Here is a 21,334-nt window from a genome sequence, read left to right as displayed (position 1 = left end):
GGACCTCCTGATGAGATGGTATCTGCAGGAGGCCCTCACCTGCAGAGCGCAGTGAACGACTGGGTATATAAGGGGTAAGACGGTCTTTCAGGTTTCCTGGTCCTGAGCTGTGTAGGGCTTTGTACACCAAAAAATAGCACCTTGTGTTTAGCCTGGTAACATAAGAAGAGCCCTACTGAATCAGGCCAAAGGCCCGTCCAGTCCAGCACTCTGTTCTCACAAATGCCCATGAAAAATCAACAAGCAGGACCTGAATGCAACAGCGCTCTTTCCACTTGTGACTCCCAGCAACTGATATTCAGGGGCATTTTGCCTCACAGACAGTGGAGGCAGAACATAGCCATTGACAGCCTTATACTCCGTGAACTTGTCTAATCCTCTTTTAAAGGCATCCACGTTGGTGGCCATGACTGCACCTTGCTGGAGCAAATCTGAGTCCTTGAATCTGAGTTTAATCTGAGCCTTTTAAAACAAATCGCAGAACCTAGTTTGTCTCAGAGCAGAATGTTTGTTTACAGTGGAGCTGATCTGCCATCTCCCCCAAAAATCTGTAAGCAGTTCTAGTAAGTGGTAAGCTGCTCTTAGGTGCCATTTCGGGCTTTGTAGCCAAAGAGGGCAGGAAGCACAACTCAGCTGGCACTTCTTCTCCCTCCTCTTCTGCTTGTTCAGATCATGTGAGGCTGCGGCTGGAGATGACGGCTTGCCATTTCTCCATTTCAGCTCCTTCCAAGACAATTCCCCACCCTCAGCTTAATAAAGCACAGAGGACTCAAAAAAGTATTGCTTAGCAGGGGTTCCCGAACGGAGATCCGTTGCGCTTCATTCGAGGTGGTCTGTGGCATGCATGCCCTGAAATACTCATACTGGTTTTTGATTCTATTTTATTGCTTGTTTGATTTCTTGTAGAGTACATTATTGTATTACAATTTGAATTCTGTGGGATGCAAACAGTAACACAATAAAAGAAGCAATGAAAATGCAATTAAAAATCATGCAGCATCTCACACAATATATTGCAGTTGCTACCGCAGGTACAAAAAATCATGAAGTGCTCCACCAAGGCCATCAGCAATTTTCATGTTGTCTGTGGGGAGGGGGAAGCATTTGGGTACCACTGGCTTACGGCACATCCAGATGGTTATATTCAGGTGGGATTCAGTCACATACTGGTGAATTTAAGTTGCATAATTAGAGTTCATTGGGTGCATCCATCTCACTTACCAGTAGTGTAGTGGCAAATTCAGAAGTGCAGGGCCCGTTCATGTTAGTCACAGCTATGTCCCTCCCCCTTTTTTTGCTGCTGGGTTGAGAATGAGATCCTTGTTAATGCCTTCTCCCAGAATGGACATCCCTAGGAGCCAATCAGCACGAAAGGGGAGAGTGTTAGCTACTGGGAAGAGTCTTCTCGGTGGCTAATTCATCTTCTTTCACTCTGATTGGCTCCAATCAGCAGGAAAGGACAAGGAAGCATGTTATAAAACTCTTCTCAGTGGCTAACACACTCCCCTTTCGTGCTGATTGTCTCGCAGGATCTGGAGTTGTTGGGACCCTGCTCCCAAAAAAGTAAAAATTCTAAGACCCCCCCCCCCCAAGACCACTACACCCTTGCCGTTTACCCAGAAAGGTCAGACTTTTTGTGACAAGTTAAATGATGGGAAAATGCCCTGGGAAGTGTGGTATAACATTTGCTGGATGCAACATCACCTACTTTTTCTACAAACAAAAATGCAATGAATGCTCAATAAACAGCGGATACTGTCTAACCTCCTGCAAACTTTGTGCAAACAAATCCGGGTGATCTGGAAGAGAGTATTAGCTCAATGGACAGGTTGTCTGAAAAAGACCTAGTTCCACTGCTGATTGAAAGCTTGTCTCGCTATCCAGTTCCCTGTATGTCAAGGTTTTCTCCCTGATCACACCTTGTTTTTTATAGGATTTTAGTATATATTGCAGTGGAGTGCAGAAACAAATAGTTTGGTAAGACTGTAAGCTGAAAGAATAAAGAATCTAAAGCTTTATTGCTACTGGGAAATAAAGTCATGCTGACTACAGACACGCATGTGGGCGTTGTAAAGCCATGAAGCTTGCACTCACAGACGCTATCTCCGACTGACTAGAAAGGAAGAGGAAGGAAGGAAAGCCTGAGGAAAGCCAAACAAGTTTATTTAAAGAAGCAATCGGTGAGGGAAGAATGGGTTGCCTTTCTATCACCCTGCCTCCCCCCCCCCCGGTTACTTGTTGCAAGGATGGGTGCTTTACTCCTAACAGTTTTGTCCTTGTCTGGAAGCAACCTTGTTTCAAAGCTTGTTCCATTAACTCCCTGTATGTCAAGATTTTGTCCTTGCTAACACCTTATTTTGCAGCTTGATTTTAAGCTAGTTTGCTCAGAGATAATCCCCACAGGTTTCAATGGGGCTTTATCCCATACAGCCTCCTACAGCTTTATCCCATACAGCCAACCTGGTACCCTCCAGAAGTTTTGGACTGAGGCTGATGGGAACTGTTGTCAGAAACATCTGGAGGGCACAGGGTTGGTGAAGGCAGTTGTAGAAGTTTGCAGCTTTATAGCATAATCCTGTCTGTGTTTACTCAGAAGTAAGTATCACTGAGCTCAGTGGGGCTTCCTTCCATTATAAATAGGTGCAGGATTGCAGCTTTAATGGCCGGGCTTTCTCCACCTCTGGTGAACAGCACCCTAATTTGAAAGAAATATAATTGCTGAGCATCTTTTTCCATTTCTCCTTCCATTCAAGACATCTGGATCCCCCCCTCCTCCCGAGCAAAAGAGGGGCAACAGCAGTTGCCCTGGCTGTAGGTTTTAGGGGCAATTTTAAAAAATAAACTACCATGATGTTGAGAATTAACCCTAACTGGAAGCCACACCCACTTCCCGCTATCTGGGGGGCAGGCTGTAGTGATATCGAGTGCCCTCTGTACATTCTCAAAAGGTTCTCTCTCGCCTGGAGTGTGCCTGGCTCAGAGAAAGCCCTGTAAGGCTCCTCCCCACGGCACTAGGACTTTAGCAAGCTTTCTTATGAAACTCAGCCATGAGGGCTTGAAGCTTGATTCTCTCCCCGCCACCCCACTACAAATAAGCGAACTGTGGCTCTCTGGATGTAAAATTCCATGGTTGGATAATCGTAGAACCAATACCAGTTTAGCTCAGCCTCTCTGGCTTGCTGTTTGCATCTGAAGCCACACCAGGGCTGGCTAAACATTGCCTCCGAGTTGCCTTGAATTCCTTGCCTTGATATAGAACACAGTTTTTTAAAAAAAATCCTTTCCATGCAGTTTTTGGCAGATGGCTCGTTCTCCTTACCTCTATCAGTTGACTCAGGGCAGTCCTGGAGTAACATAGCAGCAGGGAAGGTGACCCCCCAAACTGACAAAGGGTATTTCTCGTAGGCTGGTCCCACGCCATCTTAATCCTTTCCCTGACTGTTTATCGCTCTCCCTCCTCTCGTCTCTGTGCAAACCGGAGCCTGCGAGGGGTGGCTGATTGATAGCTGGCTAGCTGCCTTGTCACCCCCCCTCCCTGCACTTCAGCATCTGCCAGGAATGGCTGGGCACCCTCCTGCAGCCTGCAGTCGCTTCCCTTGCAGCCTCAGAGGCAGCCCCGGGGAGCCATTAATTAATTCATTAGGCTGGGTTTGCTTACAGGCGGGTTTGGTCTGGGGAGCAGCCAGGGGGGTGCGATCTCCCAGGTTCGCGAAGGGATGATGTTGCTGACTGCTTGTACCCAGATTGCTCTCCCTGGAGAGCCGGCTTATTAACTTAGCCCAGGCCTGTTTTCTCTCAAGCGGATGAACCGGGTTTAGATCACCTGGTTTCCTCCTCTTGACTCCACAGATGGGTAAATGAGAGATCTTCGCATGAACGGTGGTGAATGGTCTTCAGTGCAAGCTTTGGAAGAGCCACTTGCCCGGTGACCTGCGGCGAGCAACGATTACCTCCAGGCGACCAGACTTGGAAGCTGATTTGAGCTGGAAGAGGGTTGGTTATCTCCCCCCCCCCTTTCAAAAAAGGGTAGGCAAGAGAGTTCTTGTAGGTTGGGGGTCAGGCAGTCAAAGGGTGGGGGAGCAGCAGAGGCGAGAAGCTGAATGTTTATTTGAATTAACCAGCTTTGGCTGCAGGTCAAAATATGCTTCTGCATAAATGCTGCTGCACTTCCAATATTCTCTGTCTTGCATTTCTGGCTTTGGGGCAAGCCACAAACTCAATTTAGAAAAAAAAACCCTGTTGATGGCTAGGCTAGACAACCTTCCTCCAATCTCTTTATAGATCCTTTAAAATTAAATTTCATATTTTAAAATGTAATCAAAATTAAATCTGAACACACTATTGTTTGTCTTAATTTCTTCCCTTTTGCCTGCTTTCAGATTGGAAGCTGTTTGGGGCAAGGACCTTTTTATCTTATTTCGAAGCACCACCTAGTATAGCCTTGGCCCTAATACTAAACCAGGCACCCGCTTTCGGGTTTAATTCATGTTGTTGGTCTTGATGTCTGTATTCCTGCTTTACAATTCCCTCGATAAATGCTTGCTGCCTAAAGTAAGACAGCCACGGTGGCCTCCTGCCAAGGGCCGCCTGACTTGGCTGCTGTTCAAGCAGTTTCCATGAGCACCAGGAATGCATTTGCAGTGCATCCTGGGAGATGGGGATGTGCCTCTTTTCCTTGAGAGCTTGGCTGCAAAGGGTTGACCTGAATTATTTCCGACAGCAACATTTGCTAAAGCATGTGAGCTGGGAGAATGTCCGTGTGGAGGGCTGGGACTTTAGGAAAGGCTAGAGAGAGGTACGAAGGCCACTTGTGTTTACAGCGGAGGATTATGTGGAGCACCATTGAGATGTTTGCTCTGAAGTGGTCTTGCCGGTGTTACCTTTGAAGGTGAGCCACTTTCTTGCAGAAGGTCAGCTGGGAAACGTTGGCTCATGACTCATCAAGGTATTAGGATTTTCTCTGTGGGTGAGTGATGCGACTGCTTTCAACCTTTGATTGTAAGTCACTTTGGGTTCACTTTTGTGAAGAAAAGTGACTAATAAATAAACCATAAGTGTGATCTGTAAGTGTCCCCCTGCTATCAACTTGGAAGGGAAAGTGAATAACATGCAGAGAGTCGAGAGGTCAGCCCCAGTACTATGCTTAATGCCTTAATGCAACTTTAGGCGGGTTTGTGAGCTGTTTTGACAGTTTTTCTGGCCTTAAATTTTCACTTCTCTAGAATGTACTGAAATAACTCTGTCCGATGTATAAAGACCTGCATGTTTTTCTCTCTCAGTGTTGTGGTGAACAGCTGTGTTGGGATGAAAGTTTAGAAATAATGTCTGGGTTTGAAAATTAATCTATTTATGTAGTGCCATAGAGCTTTATAAAGTGCAAGAGGTCGGGTCTCTGCCCTGAGGAGTTTACAATCTAAAGCTCAACCATGGAGAAAGGGAGGGAAGTGGAGGCACGGGAAAACAAAGAAGCAATACCTGGTTATTTGAATCACTTGAGCAGATGGGCATGGGGACTAGGGGGTTGTGCAAAGAAGCCTTCATGGAAAAGGTAGATTTTTTTAAAAAAAACAAAGAAGTCACAGACATGGCATTATTGCAGACATTTAGTCATTTGCATTTGTGCCCTGCTGTTTACCCTAAATGTACAAAACGTCCGGAGTGGCTTGCGTGCAGACAGTTAAAACAAGACAGTCCCTGCCCACAAGTGTACAATTTAAGAGACGTGACACAAAAGGAAAACTGGACAAGGAGGGACAAGGAATGGCCCCTCTGAAACCCTGGAGATCAGCTCCTTCTTGGTGTAGGTAATTCGAGGGTAGATCGACCAAGAGTTTGGTTCTGATGTAGTTGTGTCCTTTGGCCACAAGGTGTCACTATTGTGGTTGGCTCCAGGATGCTGTTCCCAGCAAATAATGTAGGATTTGATCCCTCAACTGCTGAACCTTGGCTAGGCCACCACCTGTCACTGATGACAGCAGTTGCTTCCTTGCATTGTTGATCCTGTGTTGAGCTGGAGGTTGGGCTAGGATCCCTTCTGACTCTTGACATGCTATGACTCTTGAGATGCCATGACTGTGTGGTGTTGCTTCTCCTTTCCAAGCTCTCTTTTCTCTACCTGCCTTCTACCTTGGTGTTCTTCAACCTTGAGTCCTCCAATATTGCTGAACTACAGCTCCCATCACTCACAGCCAGCTTATCCAGTGGCCGGGGATGATGGGAGCTGTAATCCAACAAAGACCACAGCCTTCTCCTGCTCTCCCTCCCAGCAACCTAATGCGCTGCCCTTCACAGCACAGTGAGCATTCAGGGGAGGGATGGTGATGAGCTCAAACTTTCAGTCTCCTGAACTGCTCAGACTTTGCTGCTCAGATCAAACAGCAAATATTATCTCTTTTTAAGAGAGTGCAACGGAACAATGCGTTCTTAAATGTCCACTGTGAGTTACTGTTGAGTTTCTTTGGGGGGATACTCCAGGATGCTTAACTTCGTAAAAGATTGTTTATTGAAGAAATTTTGAATATTGCACCATATGTATACAGGTTGACCTGTTTTTGCATAGGGCTGTTTATGGAAGCCCCGTCGATCAGCTGATGGTCAGCGCTGGCTAAGTGCTGCGCACAGGGCCTCCAATCAGCTGATCTGCAGTGTGTGCACGCTCCTTTTTGCCCAGCCGTGTCCTTACCTCCCTACAACCAATGACATAAATAGGGCACTTGGCTGTGGTTTGGCCCAAATGGGGAGTTCTGGGGGCCTAGTTGCATCCATGGGTCAGAGCTTCCCCACCATGGGCATAAGTGATGATAAATAAAACTTAAAAGGGCAACAGACAAAGAGCAGTTGTGTGCGTGCGCGTGCGCAAGTGAGTGAGTGAAGGCTTGTGGGAGAAATTCAGAAAAACAGTTTTTGTCTGAAGCCTTTTTTGTTTTTTTCTGAAAATTTGAAAATAAAGAAAAAAATGGATTATGGAATGTTTTATTTTAGCATGATGAATAAAATGTTTAACTGAATCTAGCCCCCCCCTTTTTTTTCTCAGTTCTTTTTATGGGAATGGATGCTTTATGTCTGCTTGACACTGTGGAGGACTAGCGGAGACATAAATAATTTTGTTATTAATGTTGATGGTTTCTTCTGGGTTTTTTAAATTGTTTTTTGCCTGCTCCTCATAAACTGGCAAAATGAAAGAGGTTCCTTACAGTTCAGGATCTTGTGGATCCATTTGTTACAAAAAATGTAAAAATTTAAAAAAGTAAATTCAATTTGTAATAATTGGTTGAATGAGATTTAATATACCAAATGTGATAATTTTATGCCAAACCAACTTGTACATAATTACATTTGATGTTCCTGAAGTAACAAAGTGACTTTGTAAAAAGTGCTAATATTGCATTTTTTCAATTTTTCTGAAAAAACACATTTTTTCCCATGGTTTCAAAATTTCCAGAAATTTTACATCTCTAGCGTATGCACAGTAATGCATGTAAACATAGTTGGGGATGTTCCACAAATCATGAGTGGAAGGAAAGGTGGGGAATGTTCTTATCTTGCAGTTGCCTTAGAGACTGCGACAACTGCTTACGAGTAATTGTGACAATCCCACCTTTGGCTCTACCTGTCAGGTTCCCACCTGCTTGTGGCTACCGCCTTTCACTAGGCACCACCTCAGGACACCACCAGTCAGGATCGTCGTTTTTATTTTTTCTCACTCCGCTCTAGCACAGATCTCTCAAGATCCCACTGCTAGGCAGCACCACCAGTCACTCCCTGTAAACAATACTGCTAGAGACTTTGCCTTAGTCTCCCTATGGCTTGTTACTTTGTGTCTGGGTGCCCTAGCTGTCCACAACCCCCCTGTATCTTTGTCTATAAAGCATACAATCCTGGGTTGCTCTGGATACTTGACGATATCTTCACCGCTGCCACCATTTATTTGATACTGTTTCCCTCCAGCCTTGGTAATTACCCTGCCCTCCCTTCTGGTCTGTGTATCCCCAGCCAAGGATCAGGCTTTTGGTAAACCAATAAAAGTATTTATTTGATAACACCAGGAAATAACAAGATTACTTTAGGAATGTTTAACAAGCGAATGGTTTCATATAGTGTCACTCTTATGTTTCCAGTTATATATATTCTGTCCAAATATCAGCCTAATAGAATCCAAACCTCCCTCAGAACTCTGCCAACTCAATCCCAACTGCCTCCCACTTCAACTCCTTTCCAATCACTCTCCCCTCAACTCCCCCCAACCAGCCTCTCCAACGCAACTGTCATTCTCTCATTTATACCTTCAGCCATTCAAACACTCAGCCAATCATCATCCAACATTCTCCAGCATTCTAGTCCATGAACTTCCCCCTCTTACTCAATTCACTTACCACATATCCCTATAAAAACCCACACCATATTTACAGTTTTTAACATATAAGGACATCACAGTAATTTCCCTTTTTTTCTCAAAGTATTAATGGTATTGGGGAGGGGGATTAACTTGGGATCAAAGAATTCTAGAGTTGGAAGGGTACCCTTGTGGTCATCTAGTCTAACCCCTGCTCACCACACCATCTCTGAAAGATGGCCATCCTGGCTTCTGTTTCAACACCTCCAGTACAGGAAAGCCCACCAGTTCCCAAGGCTGTCTGTTTCACAATCAAACAGCTCCTACTGCTGGGCAGCCTCTTATACTGTTTTGCCAAAATCTGCCATTTGTACACACCATACATTTAAAGCCCATTTTAAAGCACATGGCTTCCCCCAAAGAATCTTGCAAACTGTGGTTTGTTAAGGATGCCAGGTGCTGTGGCTCTGTGAGGGGTAAACTACAGTTCCCAGGGCTCTTTGGGGGAAGCCATGTGCATCAAATGTCTGGGGTGTATGCAGCCTTACTGGTTCTAGTCCTGCCCTCTGGAGCATGTAGAGAACAAATCCCACGGCTACTGCATATGTGCTGCCCTGACTGCAGTAGATGTTTCCTAGAATCACAAGGGAAGCTTGCTTGCACAACCTTATTTTAACGGCAGTTTTGGATGTGTAGACATTTTTTTTCCTGCAAAGTCAAGTCTCTGCTGTGTGTCCATGCAGTACCCCTGAGTTTTCTGTCACCTTTGCTTGCATGTAAACATGTTGCTGAACATACGCTAGGGTTGGAAGGATCTGTCAGTTTCTCACTTTTCCAATCTTGAATTCAGTTCTCCACAATTCTGCAGCAATTTGCAGTTAAAAAAAAAATCCTCATGAAAATTCTTCAGCATTTCAGAGCGAATTTCTCCTAACAAACACTTTTTTGTATGCAGCTTTGACTGATACACAGTTTCTCCTAATATTATGCATTTTGTATGTTTTCACTAAAACATTCATTTTTATGCACACCTTCTCCTAATATATGCATTTTTGTAGACATTGGTTGGAGGACTGCATTGCAAAATTCAGATACATGTCAATGTTGAAGGATGGCTGTGTTTCACTTCTCATATTGTTTTGCAATCTGGATAGATTCAGTTTTAAATGTGAACTGAATCAAATTTCTCCCCCATCCCCAATTTATGTGCGCACACACTAATAAGTGAAACTAGAAGCTCTTTGCCCATGTTTCCTGTGGTTTTCTTGAGGACTAGCAGCAATTTCACTAGCTTGAGTACCAAGAAGAGCGCTTAATGCCTGCTTTTTTGTCTAGGCACAAGTAGCTACCATTAGTGTAGGCAGCTTGCACAGAGCAGCCAGGCTACCGTAACTTCTCAAGGTCATTCCCTGTCATGAGTTAATCGGCGGTTCCTGTTCACTGACCTGGCACTGCCCTTCAGCGTTTCCAAGTCTTGCAAGCTGTCATTTCTGCGCATCTAGGAGGAAGTCAAGACAGTGTCACTGCAGCCTGGAAACTTGAAGGTTGCCTTGGTCTGCGTCAAGTTAACCGGGAAGTCCTGCTAAGGGCAGCTGTGGAGGCTCTGGCTGTGGTTTCTGGTAGGCATGGTGATCTTTGCTGTATGTCGGCTCTCCTTGGAGCCAGGGTGATGTGCAGAATGGATTGTGCTGAACCGATTTAGGACCGGAGAAAGCTGCCTTAAGCCAAGTTGGACCATCTAGCTCAGTAACGTTGACATTGATAGGAAGCAGATTGCCAGGGCTTCAGAGGTGACATTCCCAGCCCTACTGGAGATGCTATTGCAGATTGAATCTGGGGCCTTCTGCAGGCAAAGCAGATGCTCAGCCACTGAGCACAGCCGTACCACCCTCATTATTCTTTGAAATGTACAGCTTCTGCGCCTTGGGGGACCGTGGAGTCGAGGGATATTCCCGGCCTAGTCAGGGATTGAACCTGGGTCCTTCTGCTTGCAGAGCAGATGTGTTATCACTGAGCGATGCCCTTTCCCTGTTTGCATGGAAAACTTTGCTCAGCCGTGCCACTCATCGCATCTAACCCGCTGTGTAAGCTTGGGGATTTTTTGGGGGGTGAGGGGGGTGGATGGTATGATCAGAATCAGATGTATGCTGCATTCATTTCCGTTCATTATTGGAAATGTGTATAAGAGATCATGCCTCAGACGGGAGCCAATGGCCTTCGTCTCATGCTACAGGCCAGTGCTGGCTGGAGCTGCTAGGAGCTGGGAGTCCACCATCATCTGAAGGGATCCAGGCGGTGGTGGCTGGTGGCTCCATGTCAGTGGGGCAGTGGAATCTGCTCCGGGTTTTAGTCTGACCTTTTGAGGAGCTGTCCAGTTCCACTGCCACACTGACATGGAGCCAAGAGCTGCCATTGGATGCAGGCTCCCCTTCCCTGCATTGCAATCTGCTGCTATAAATCATTCAGGCTGCTAACGTCAATTCAGCTGGGGTGGAGTGTGGGGGAAGGAGCACATTGAAGCATCCCTCCTTGATCACTCCTTCCCCTGTGCCCACCTTCATGTTGTTGATCTAAGCAAACTGGGGGTTGTTACGGAATTATGCAGAGATACTCAGCGTCTGAGCTGCGTATGTGCCAGTGTGTGTATCTTAGTAGCAGGCTTTTACCCTGCGTTTAGATCACCGAGACTTAAGACTTGGTAAAATAAGGAAAGCTATTTTATTTATAGAAATACAGAGTAGATAGGAAAGGCATACCTTGTTCTAACTAAGTTGGAGGTTCAATGCTCAGACTTGGGTATTTCCCTCATGGCTCAGGAGAGAGTGCAAAGACAGAGATGTCTCCTCTCCCCTCTGACAGTCGAAGAAGACAACAATGGAAGGAGGGGCAGGTCAGCTTCCCTGAGCATACAGTGTATAACGGAAGAAAGTTAGGTAGAGAACAGCACAGGTAAAGGTAGGCAAGCCTAGCCAACTGGAGGACCCTCACTCTGTCTTCCTTCTGGGATACAAAAAAAAAGAACACAAACAGGAGTTGCTCTTCCCCCGCGTCCAACAGGGTTGCAGGACATTTTTCACCCCAAGGGCCACATTCCCGTTTAGGTAACCTTGTGAGGGCCATGTGCCAGTGGTGGGTGGAGCCAGATGCAAATGTGGGTGGAGCAACAAATCTAAATGTAAACCGCCTTACAGGAGGCTGGTTTCCACACACAGCACTCGCATGCCCCTCTCCACCTCCCCCCCCATCCAGGCATGCAAGAGTAGGAGTTCAAGGACATATTCGAGGCAGGGATAATTACTCGAGGAGTTTGCAAAGGAGGGCCACTGAGGGGGGTGTCCTGGGGGGAGTCCCAAAGGTCAGATAAAGAGTCCTGGAGGTCTCTCTTTGGCCCATGGGCTAGAGGTTCCCAGCTGCAACAAGAGAGGCGGAAACTTGGGATAAACCACAGGGCAATGCAAGGCACCCCCCGATTTGGCAATCCTGATCGGGCCCCGATCCAACCCAGGCCTTGAACCCAACTGGGGGCCTTGTATAGTCCTAAAGTTTGTTTAGGGTTTTAATTAAACATTGGCATTTTTTAAAAGTAAGCCATAAAAGTAAGCATCTAATTAGATGTGAAACCGTACGTGAAAACAGAGTGTATATTGTACGTGCAAAAGAGTTGAGCCCCATGCCGTGCTATATTTCTGCAGCATAACTTTTAGAAGTCTGTTAAGACATATTTTTTATACAGTGATATGCATTGTTTTATGTATCTGTTTATGCCTGGTTACTTTAGGAAACCTGGGGTGTGTATATGCATTTATGTACAGCAATGCATATAATTATGTGAGAAGTTACCGATGACCTAGAGAGGTAGTGGGCTCTCCGACACTGGAGGCATTCAAGAGGCATCTGGACAGCCATCTGTCGGGAATGCTTTGATTTGGATTCCTGCATTGAGCAGAGGATTGGACTGGGTGGCCTTGTAGGCCCCTTCCAATTCTACGATTCTATGATTCTATAAGCATTCATATTTTTAACAGAATTTGGCTGGAAAACCTCAAGTTGTCATTGAGATTTATGGAGCGAGGTATAATGTCAGCGGGAGAGCATCCACTTTGCATGCAGAAGGTCCCAGGTTGCAAACCCCGGCATCTCCAGGTAGGGTGCGGGGGGGGGACTCTGAATGAAAGCCTGGACAGCTGCTGCCTGTTAGCTTAGACAGTACTGAGCTGGATGGACCACTGCTCCGAATTGGTATAAGACAGCTTCGTGTTGGGAATTGGGAGGGTGTGTGTGAATTGGTGTGGATAAGATCAGCATTGAGGTTTTCAGCTACTTCGTCATCGCTGCTAACCGTTGTGCTGCTATCTGGTCCCTGCAGCCTCTGTGGTCGCTGCCATTGATGCTGCTGTCTGGTTGGGGAGCATCGTCGCTCCATCGTTCCTGAGCCCCTGCCGTTGCAGCTGCCACTGTTGCGACCCGCTGGTGGCTGGGTCATTGCTGTTGCTGCTGTGCTATTTGGATGTATGAGTGGTCGTATGAGTGAGTGTGTGATTGTGTATTAAGTATGAGTTTTGTTATTTATTTTATTTTTATTATGTGCCTGGGGGAGAGGATAGGGTGTTGGGAGGGAGGACCAGAGGGGGCCCCAATCAGTGCAGTGACGGGTAATGGGAGGTATGGTGCTGTGAGGAAGACATGACAGTTAAGGGGAACTCGGCCCAGACAATTGGTGGCTGTGCCGTGTTCCGGTCCACCTCACACCCACAGGATTGCTGGTAGTCTTATCAGCCAACCCTCGGATCTCCAGTTGCTGCTCTTTAATGCCAGATCGGTAAATAATAAAACCTCCCTCATCCATGATTTAATTGTGCATGAGGCGGCCGATCTGGCATGTATTACCGAAACCTGGGTGAGCGATCTGGGAGGTATTAATCTCTCCCAGTTGTGCCCACCTGGATATTCAGTCCAGCATCTGGGTAGATCCGAGGGTCGGGGAGGGGGAATCGCTGTGGTCTATAAAAGTTCCATTCCTCTCGTTAGGCACCCTATCCAGGTGGCTAATGGCCTGGAGTGTCTGCACATTGCGTTGGGTCAGCGAGACAGACTGGGAATACTGCTGGTGTACCGTCCACCCTGTTGCCCAGCAGCTTCCCTAACTGAGCTGGCGGAGGTGGTCTCGGATTTGGTGTTGCGATCCCCCAAACTTCTGGTATTGGGGGATCTCAACATTCATGCCGAGGCCGCTTTGTCTGGAGCGGCTCAGGACTTCATGACCTCCATGACAGCCATGGGGCTGTCTCAATTTGTTACTGGCCCTACGCATGTGTCGGGACATACTCTAGACTTGATTTTTGCCACTGGGCTAGGGGATGGTGATCTGGGAGTGAGGAATTTTACATCTATTCCTTTGTCATGGACAGATCACCGCCTATTGAGATTTAGACTCACATTGTCTTCTCCCCTCTGCAAGGGTGGAGGACCAATTAAGATGGTCCGTCCCCGGAGACTAATGAATCCTGAGGGATTTCAAAGGGCTCTAGGGAATTTTCCGGCTGATAAAACTGACGATTCTGTCGAAACCCTGGTCACTCTGTGGAATATGGAAATGACCCGGGTAGTTGACACAATCGCCCCGGTGCGCCCTCTCCGCTGCAGAGCTCAATTGGCTCCTTGGTTTACCTCGGAGCTAAGAGTGATGAAGCAAGAAAGGAGACGGCTTGAGTGCAAATGGAGGCGAACTCCCGACGGCTGTAATTATGCACTTGTGAAGGCCTCTTCCAAACGTTATGTGAAGGTGGTGAGGGCAGCAAAGAAGCAGTACTTTGCTGCCTCCATTCAGTCATCTTGTAACTGCCCAGCGGAACTTTATAAAGTTGTCCGGGGACTTCTACACTCTGGTCCTCCGGATGCAATACAACCATCAATAGCCCGCTGTAATGAGTTCGCGAGGCACTTCCAAGATAAGATCACGAACATCCGCCGGGACCTTGACTCCAATATTGTAGAAGTCGAACCTAATGAGGTGTCCAGAACACAGTCCTGTTTTATTGGATGAGTTTCAGTTGGTACAGCTCGAGGATGTGGACAAGGTGCTTGGACAGGTGCGGGCGACCACTTCTGCTCTGGATCCTTGCCCCTCATGGCTAATAAAAGCTAGCAGGAATGGAACAGCGGTTGGGCCAAGGAGGTGATTAATGCCTCTTTACGAGAGGGAGTGGTACCACCCTGCCTGAAACAGGCGGTGGTGAGACCGCTTCTAAAAAAGCCCTCCTTGGACCCCGATAATTTCAACAACTATAGACCGGTAGCAAATGTTCCATTTCTGGGCAAGGTTCTAGAGCGCGTGGTTGCTCACCAACTCCAGGCTCTCTTGGATGAAACTGATTATCTGGATCCATTTCAATTGGGCTTTCGGCCGGGGTTTGGTACAGAAACGGCCTTGGTCGCCCTGTATGATGACCTCTGTCGGGAGAAGGACAGAGGGAGTGTAACTCTGTTGGTTCTCCTTGATCTCTCGGCGGCTTTTGATACCATCGACCATGGTATCCTTCTGGAGCGACTCACGGATATAGGAATTGGAGGCACTGCTTGGCAGTGGCTGCGTTCCTATCTTGGGAGTCGTCTCCAGAAGGTGATGCTTGGGGAGCGCTACTCAAGTCCCTGGGTACTCCAATATGGGGTCCCACAGGGTTCAGTTCTGTCCCCCATGCTCTTTAATATCTATATGAAGCCGCTGGGTGAGGTCATCAGGAGTTTTGGAGTGCGTTTTCAGCAATATGCTGATGATACGCAACTCTACTTCTCCTTTTCATCTTCCTCAGGTGAGGCTGTCAATGTACTGAACCGCTGCCTGGCCGCGATAATGGACTGGATGAGAGCTAATAAACTGAAACTCAATCCTGACAAGACTGAGATGCTGTTGGTGGGGGGGCTCTCTGCCCAGATGGTTGATGTCCGACCTGCCCTAGATGGGGTTACACTCCCCCTAAAGGAGCAGGTCCGTAGTTTGGGGGTCTTATTAGATCCGCTCCTGTCACTGGAGGCTCAAGTAGCCTCGGTGGCACGGAATGCGTTCTACCAGCTTCGGCTGGTAGCCCAACTACGACCCTATCTGGACAGGGAAAACCTCGCCTCAGTTATTCACGCTCTGGTAACCTCTAGATTGGATTACTGTAATGCACTCTACGTAGGGTTACCTTTGAAGACGATTCGGAAACTTCAGCTAGTGCAGAATGCTGCGGCCAGAGTTCTTACTGGGATGAAGAAATTCGACCATATAACACCTATTCTGGCCCAACTGCACTGGCTACCAAAATGTTTCCGGGCCAGATTCAAAGTGTTGGTTCTTACCTATAAAGCCCTTAACGGCATCGGACCGCAATATCTGATGGAACGCCTCTCTCGCTATGTACCTACCCGTTCACTGCACTCGACGTCTAAGGCCCTTCTCCGGGTCCCAACTCATAGGGAGGCCCGGAGAACAGCAACTAGATCTAGGGCCTTTTCGGTGGTGGCCCCTGAATTATGGAATGCCCTCCTTGATGAGATACGCCTGGTGCCTTCTTTGTTATCTTTTTGGCGCCAGTAAAAACCTACTTCTTTGCCCAGGCATTTTAAGCTTAAACTTAATTTTAATTTTAAACTTAATTGTAATTGTAATTTTTATTTTAATTTTGTATTCTAATTCTGTTCTTAAATATGTTTTATAATCCACACTTGTTCGTATTTTAATTGTGGTTTTATCTTGTGTACACCGCCCTGAGAGCTTGTTGCTATAGGGCGGTTTAGAAATGCAATTAATAAAATAAAATAAAATAAATTCCATCCTTAAGCCATTAGGTCCAGCACCTCTAGGCCCATGCTGAGATGGATTGGCATATGCCACATGTGGGGGACCTTTGGCGCTCCAGATGTTGCTGAACATCAACTCCCATCATCCCCAGCCAGCATGGCCAATGACCAGGGATGATGGAAATTGTAGTTCTGCAACATCTGGAGGGCCACAGGTTTATCACTCCTGATATATACCAACTGGCAATGTTGCTGTTAAGTGCCTTCAAGTTGATTATGACTTATGGCGACACTATGAATCAGCGACCTCCAATAGCATCTGTCATGAACCACCTCAGATTTTGTAAGTTCAGTTCTGTGGCTTCCTTTATGGAATCAATCTGTCTCTTGTTTGGCCTTCCTCTTTTTCTACTTCCTGCTGTTTTTCCTAGCATTATTGTCTTTTCTAGTGAATCATGACATCTCATGATGTGTCCAAAGTATGATAACCTCAGTTTCATCATTTTAGCTTCTTGTGACAGTTCTGATTTAATTTGTTCTAACACCCAATTATTTGTCTTTTTCACGGTCCATTGTATCTGCAAAGCTCTCCTCCAACACCACATTTCAAATGAGTTGATTTTTCATTCGCTCTTTTCACTGTCCAACCTTCACATCCATACGTAGAGATCGGGAATACCATAGTCTGAATGATCCTGACTTTATTGTTCAGTGATACATTTTTGCATTTGAGGACCTTTTCTAGTTCTCTCATAGCTGCCCTCCCCAGTCCTAGCCTTCTTCTGATTTCTTGACTATTATCTCCACTTTGGTTAATGACTGTGCCAAGGTATTGATAATCTTTGACAAGGTTAATGTTCAACAAGTTCAACTGGTAATAGGTAGTTCTATTTTCTGGGGTAGTGCCCTAATATTTTGCGTACCCATCCTAGAGCTGTGTTTTGGAAGAGGTACTTCTAATTTTGTGCATCATCTGTTGACTTTTCCTCTCCAATCCACATCCCACCTAAGTTGAGTTTTGGCTCTGTGTGTCCAGGAATGTTCTGTTCCTGCCAAGCCAAGGAGGACCAGCTTGGCATTGTGTAACCTGCTAAGAGTGTCCGAGATAATACAAAGAGGCTTTTGTTATGGCTCTCTTGCACTTCTCTGAAGCAGAGGGAGGGGGAATGGGATGCTCTGGCTGAGCCACATTCTTAACAGAGAGTGAATGCCCAATGGGTGCAGCACAGGCGAAGAGGGTTTACATTCTTTGGCTAACTGGTTTGACCTACAGCTCCCCGCAGTACAGGTTTTATCGTGAGGCTGCTCTGGCGTGGTGGGCGTGTAGAGTTCAAATGAATTTGTGTGGGACAATAATTTGCTTGCAAAAATAAATTAGACATACATTTGATTTTTTTAACTGTGCTGCTGCTGCTGTTTGTTTCTATATTTAAATATTTATAAACCGCATTTTTATAAATACAACAAGGCAGCATACAAAATTACAATAATAGAACTAAAAGTATCAGTAAAAACATCAACAAATACTGGTTGGTCAAAAGAAATTCATGTTGCAACACTGTTTTTAGGAGATGTCTAAAAGAAGGCAGGAATGATTCCTGCCGAACTTCTACTGGCAAGGAGTTCCATAGGACAGGGCCTGCCCCGCTGAAGTGTTGTTCCCTGGAAAAGCCAAACACAAGAATCTTTGTCACTTGAGGTACAGTTGGCCTCGGGGGCTTTTATGAGCTTCAGCTGGTACACCAGCTATGGCCGTTCCTGGATAGGGCAACCCGACCACTGTAGCCCATGTACTAGTAACCTCAAGACTTGACTACTGCAATGCACTTTGTGTGGGGCTGCCCTTGGGCCTGGTCCAGAACCTTCAGCTAGTGCAGAATGCTGTGGCTAGATGGGGGATGGGGATGGACTACCACCAACACATGACGCTGTTTAAGACTACTTTGTTCCTGCACCATGGAACAGTAACATAACAGGGAAAATCTGTTCATCCCTTTAAAAAAAGCATTGGAATTGAGGATGACATTGGAAAATGTGCAAGTTCTGTCTGTGTAAACAGATCTGCATTGAGGATGGGCAAATCTGTCGATTTTGGTTTCTCATTTTTCCAGTCTTAAGTTCAGTTTCTCCATATTTCCACAGTTTCTTTTTTTTTAAAAAAGGCCTCATGAAAATTGATCTGCAAATATATTTTTGCTTGCAATTTTGCCTAATATACACATTATTAGCAAAGCAATTTCCCCCTAACATAATGTACCTTTCTATGCTATGTTCACTAATACGTGCATTTTCTATGCACCTGTCACCCTAGGAGCTACATGGTTGTGCTCGTTACTTGGCTGGACAACTGCACCGCAAAGTCCGAAGAAGTGCACATTTTGAACTATGACTGTACTTCGATCCATGTATTCTTTTGGAAATTAGGTTAGTCCACATTTAAAGATGAACTGAATCAAATTTCTCCACCATACTTTGTCTGTCTTCATAATGACTGAAGGACAACCCTGCACATGCCAATCAGCCTCCCCTCTGTTGTACCCTTACGCAGAGTCTTGTGGTACCTTAAAGACGGATGCATTTCTTCACAGTTGGAAGCAGTATGCCTCTGAATGCCGGTTGCTGGGAATCGCACAAGTGGAGAGTCTGTTTTTTCACTCAGGTCCTGCTTGGGGGCTTCCCATGTTGGGCTGGTGACCAGTTGGCATTACTGTCTCTAGTAGTTTTCCATGAAGCCTGCAAGTGTGAAGACGTAACTGTGGTTAAGGGGGAGTTATGTCTATGATCTGTCTGGGAACGGACTGCCAGGGTCGTTGCTATGGTAGCCATCTGATAACGACTGGGAAAGTTCTAACAGAGACTATGTGTTGTGCTCTTCTGAATTATGCCTCTGAGCTGAGAGGCTGTGTTTTTGTGTTTATCTATGGAGAGAGATGTACCTAGAAGGGGGGTGACTGAAGAATTAAGCCTCTGGCCTTAATGTCTGAATAAAGACTCTTACATGATTTAAATGCTCTGAAGAAGTCTTCTTGCTCAACTTAACTCCAACATAATGTATGCTGTTTCACACAACAATGCACACAAGCCAACATCCCATTGGGACATCTGGTTGGCCCTTGTAGGAACAGGATGCTAGACTAGATGGGTCATTGCCCTGATCCAGCTGTAGGCCTCTTCTTATTTTGGCATAAGCTTTTGGGGGCTGGCTTCCTCAGATGCTTGAAGCGTTATCCTCAGTTGGCATAGGTGTGTGTGTGTGTAGAGAGAGAGGAAGAAACCTGAGCAGTGAGGTCAGAGGCAAATGAAATGCAAAAATAAATGCAAGCCCCATTAAGGCAAGTTAGCGCCTGTGCAGGGCAGCCTGGGTGTGTGGAGCGGGGCCTGAAGGGCTAACAACATTCCTGCACCGACATTCCTGCTGTACATGCAGGCAACAGGGGGCGGGGCTAGTCAGCACATGTCGCGTCAAAGGTGTGGCAGCTCAGGATGGCTCTGCTGCTGTCTTCGTCTGGACGGGAACTGTAATGCCTGAATTGGGCTACAGACTGTGGCCATGCAATTAAAGCTTGCAGGTTTGTTGTTATGTGCCTTCAAGTCGATTACGACTTATGGCAACCCTATGAATCAGGGACGTTCCAACAGCATCTGTCATGAACCGCCCTGTTCAGATCCTGTAAGTTCAGGCCTGTGGCTTCCTTTATGGAATCAATCCATCTCTTGTTTGGCCTTCCTCTTTTTCTACTCCCTACTGTTTTCCCCAGCATTATTGTCTTTTCTAGTGAATCAGGTCTTCTGATTGCAGGTATGTAGAGTCAATCCAGCAACCGTTCATAAAACAACATCCTGCTTTTGACTAATACCTGCTGCATTGCTGTTTGTTCTTCTTTCTTTAAAAACCACCATTGTCTTGATTCAGGCCAGAGTTGATAGAACCAAACTTCTTGATATGTTTCAATTTGGTATTTTTCACACTGGAGTCTCTTCTTTTAAAGCTCCTTTGTTTGAGATGTAACCCTCGGTAAATTTCCCAGCAACTTTTATTTGGCTGCATTTGACGCGGCTTCCCCCAAAGAATCCTGGGAACTGCAGTTTGTCTCTCACAGAGCTACAATTCCCAGCAACCTTAAGCTACAGTGCCCAAGATTCTTTGGGGGAAGCAATGTGCGTGTTGGATGTTGCAAACCTGGCCTATATGTTTCCCCTGCCTTCCTCTCTAAATCTTTGGCATCCGCTTTGCATCCATGGGGCCTGGGGCCTGGTGCATGCCATGGGGCAGGACTGCTTGTTTGTAAACAGCAGGAAAAAAAGTGGGAAATGAATTGGGTGGCTGGCTTAAAGCCTTATGTGCAGGAAGGTTCGTAATAGTACCTCTGGGCTGTGTGTGTGTGTGTTGTATGTCATCCAGGAAGTAGGCTGGGATGGGATCAGTACTTGAACAGCGAAGGAAATTTGGCAATGGGCGGTACTGGGGAATGGCGTCAGCAGCCCTTAAAACATTAGTTCATGAAAAGCTGCCCAGAACTGCACAGAGACACTGGCGACAGCAACCGCATAAATTATGTTGGCTTTAATATAAGGTAAGCTTTCTAGCGTCTTCCTTTTTTTCTTTGACCAGCCAGGATTTTTAAGGTACTGTATTGTGGCTGGGGCGAAATGGGACTACTTGGCACATTAGACTGTTCTCTCCAAGGTGTGGGGGGGAACTGGATTGGAGCCTTGCTTCTTATGAAGTAACAGTGGTGTCGTGCATGCGCAGGGTGCTTTTTGTTTATCATTGAGCAGACAGCCACAGAGAGCCTCCAGGCGGCTGGAAATAGGGTCCATGTAGAATGTGGACTGAAAGCAAAGGAGGTGGGTTTTAAAAAGACATTATTTCAAGTTAGTTTTCCCTTTGTTTGTTTGCCTGCTTACCCTCCATACATTTAAAGCATCCCCCCCCCAAAGAATCCTGGGAACTGTAATTTGTTAATGGTGCTTGGAATTGTAGATCTGTGAAGGGTAAACTACACGTTCCAGCATTCTTGGTAGGGGTATGCACTTTTAAACAGAGCTTGGAAAAGTTACTTTTTTGAACTACAACTCCCATCAGCCCCAGCCAGCTTGGCCACTGGATTGGGCTGATGGGAGTTGTAGTTCAAAAAAGTAACTTTTCCAAGCTCTGCTTCTAAATGTATGGTGTACACAGCCTTAGTTGGGCTGGTGCATTCTCCCTGTTAGGCTGGCAGA

The 21,334-nt window shown here is 46.2% G+C and overlaps 2 protein-coding genes across 11 annotated transcripts in view; one reads left to right on the top strand and one right to left on the bottom strand.

The window, feature by feature from the left end:
• The window catches only part of TMIE (transmembrane inner ear), a 42,557-nt gene extending 39,035 nt beyond the window's left edge, over nucleotides 1-3,522 (bottom strand). The window contains exon 1 of the mRNA XM_061587383.1: nucleotides 3,320-3,522. Coding sequence (XP_061443367.1) covers nucleotides 3,320-3,421 — 102 coding nt within the window. The 5' untranslated portion in view covers nucleotides 3,422-3,522. The remainder of the gene's footprint in view (nucleotides 1-3,319) is intronic.
• Nucleotides 1-21,334, top strand: part of ALS2CL (ALS2 C-terminal like) — a 79,602-nt gene that overhangs the window by 2,355 nt on the left and 55,913 nt on the right. Inside the window, exons 2-3 of one of the 10 annotated variants that reach the window (XM_061587353.1) lie at nucleotides 3,850-3,993; nucleotides 18,423-18,535. The exons of 1 other annotated variant lie outside the window; for it this stretch is intronic. The gene's annotated coding sequence lies outside the window, so the exon portion shown is untranslated. Of the gene's footprint in view, nucleotides 1-3,849; nucleotides 4,027-4,908; nucleotides 4,967-9,932; nucleotides 9,952-18,422; nucleotides 18,536-20,583; nucleotides 20,686-21,334 lie in introns of those variants that run through there. 8 more of the 10 variants (XM_061587355.1, XM_061587358.1, XM_061587360.1 and 5 more) reach the window with 8 other exon arrangements.

This window comes from Rhineura floridana, chromosome 10 (genome assembly GCF_030035675.1).
Source record: "Rhineura floridana isolate rRhiFlo1 chromosome 10, rRhiFlo1.hap2, whole genome shotgun sequence".
Classification (NCBI taxonomy): domain Eukaryota; kingdom Metazoa; phylum Chordata; class Lepidosauria; order Squamata; family Rhineuridae; genus Rhineura; species Rhineura floridana.
Note: the sequence above shows the minus strand (reverse complement) of the source record. Positions and strands in the feature narration are given on the sequence as shown.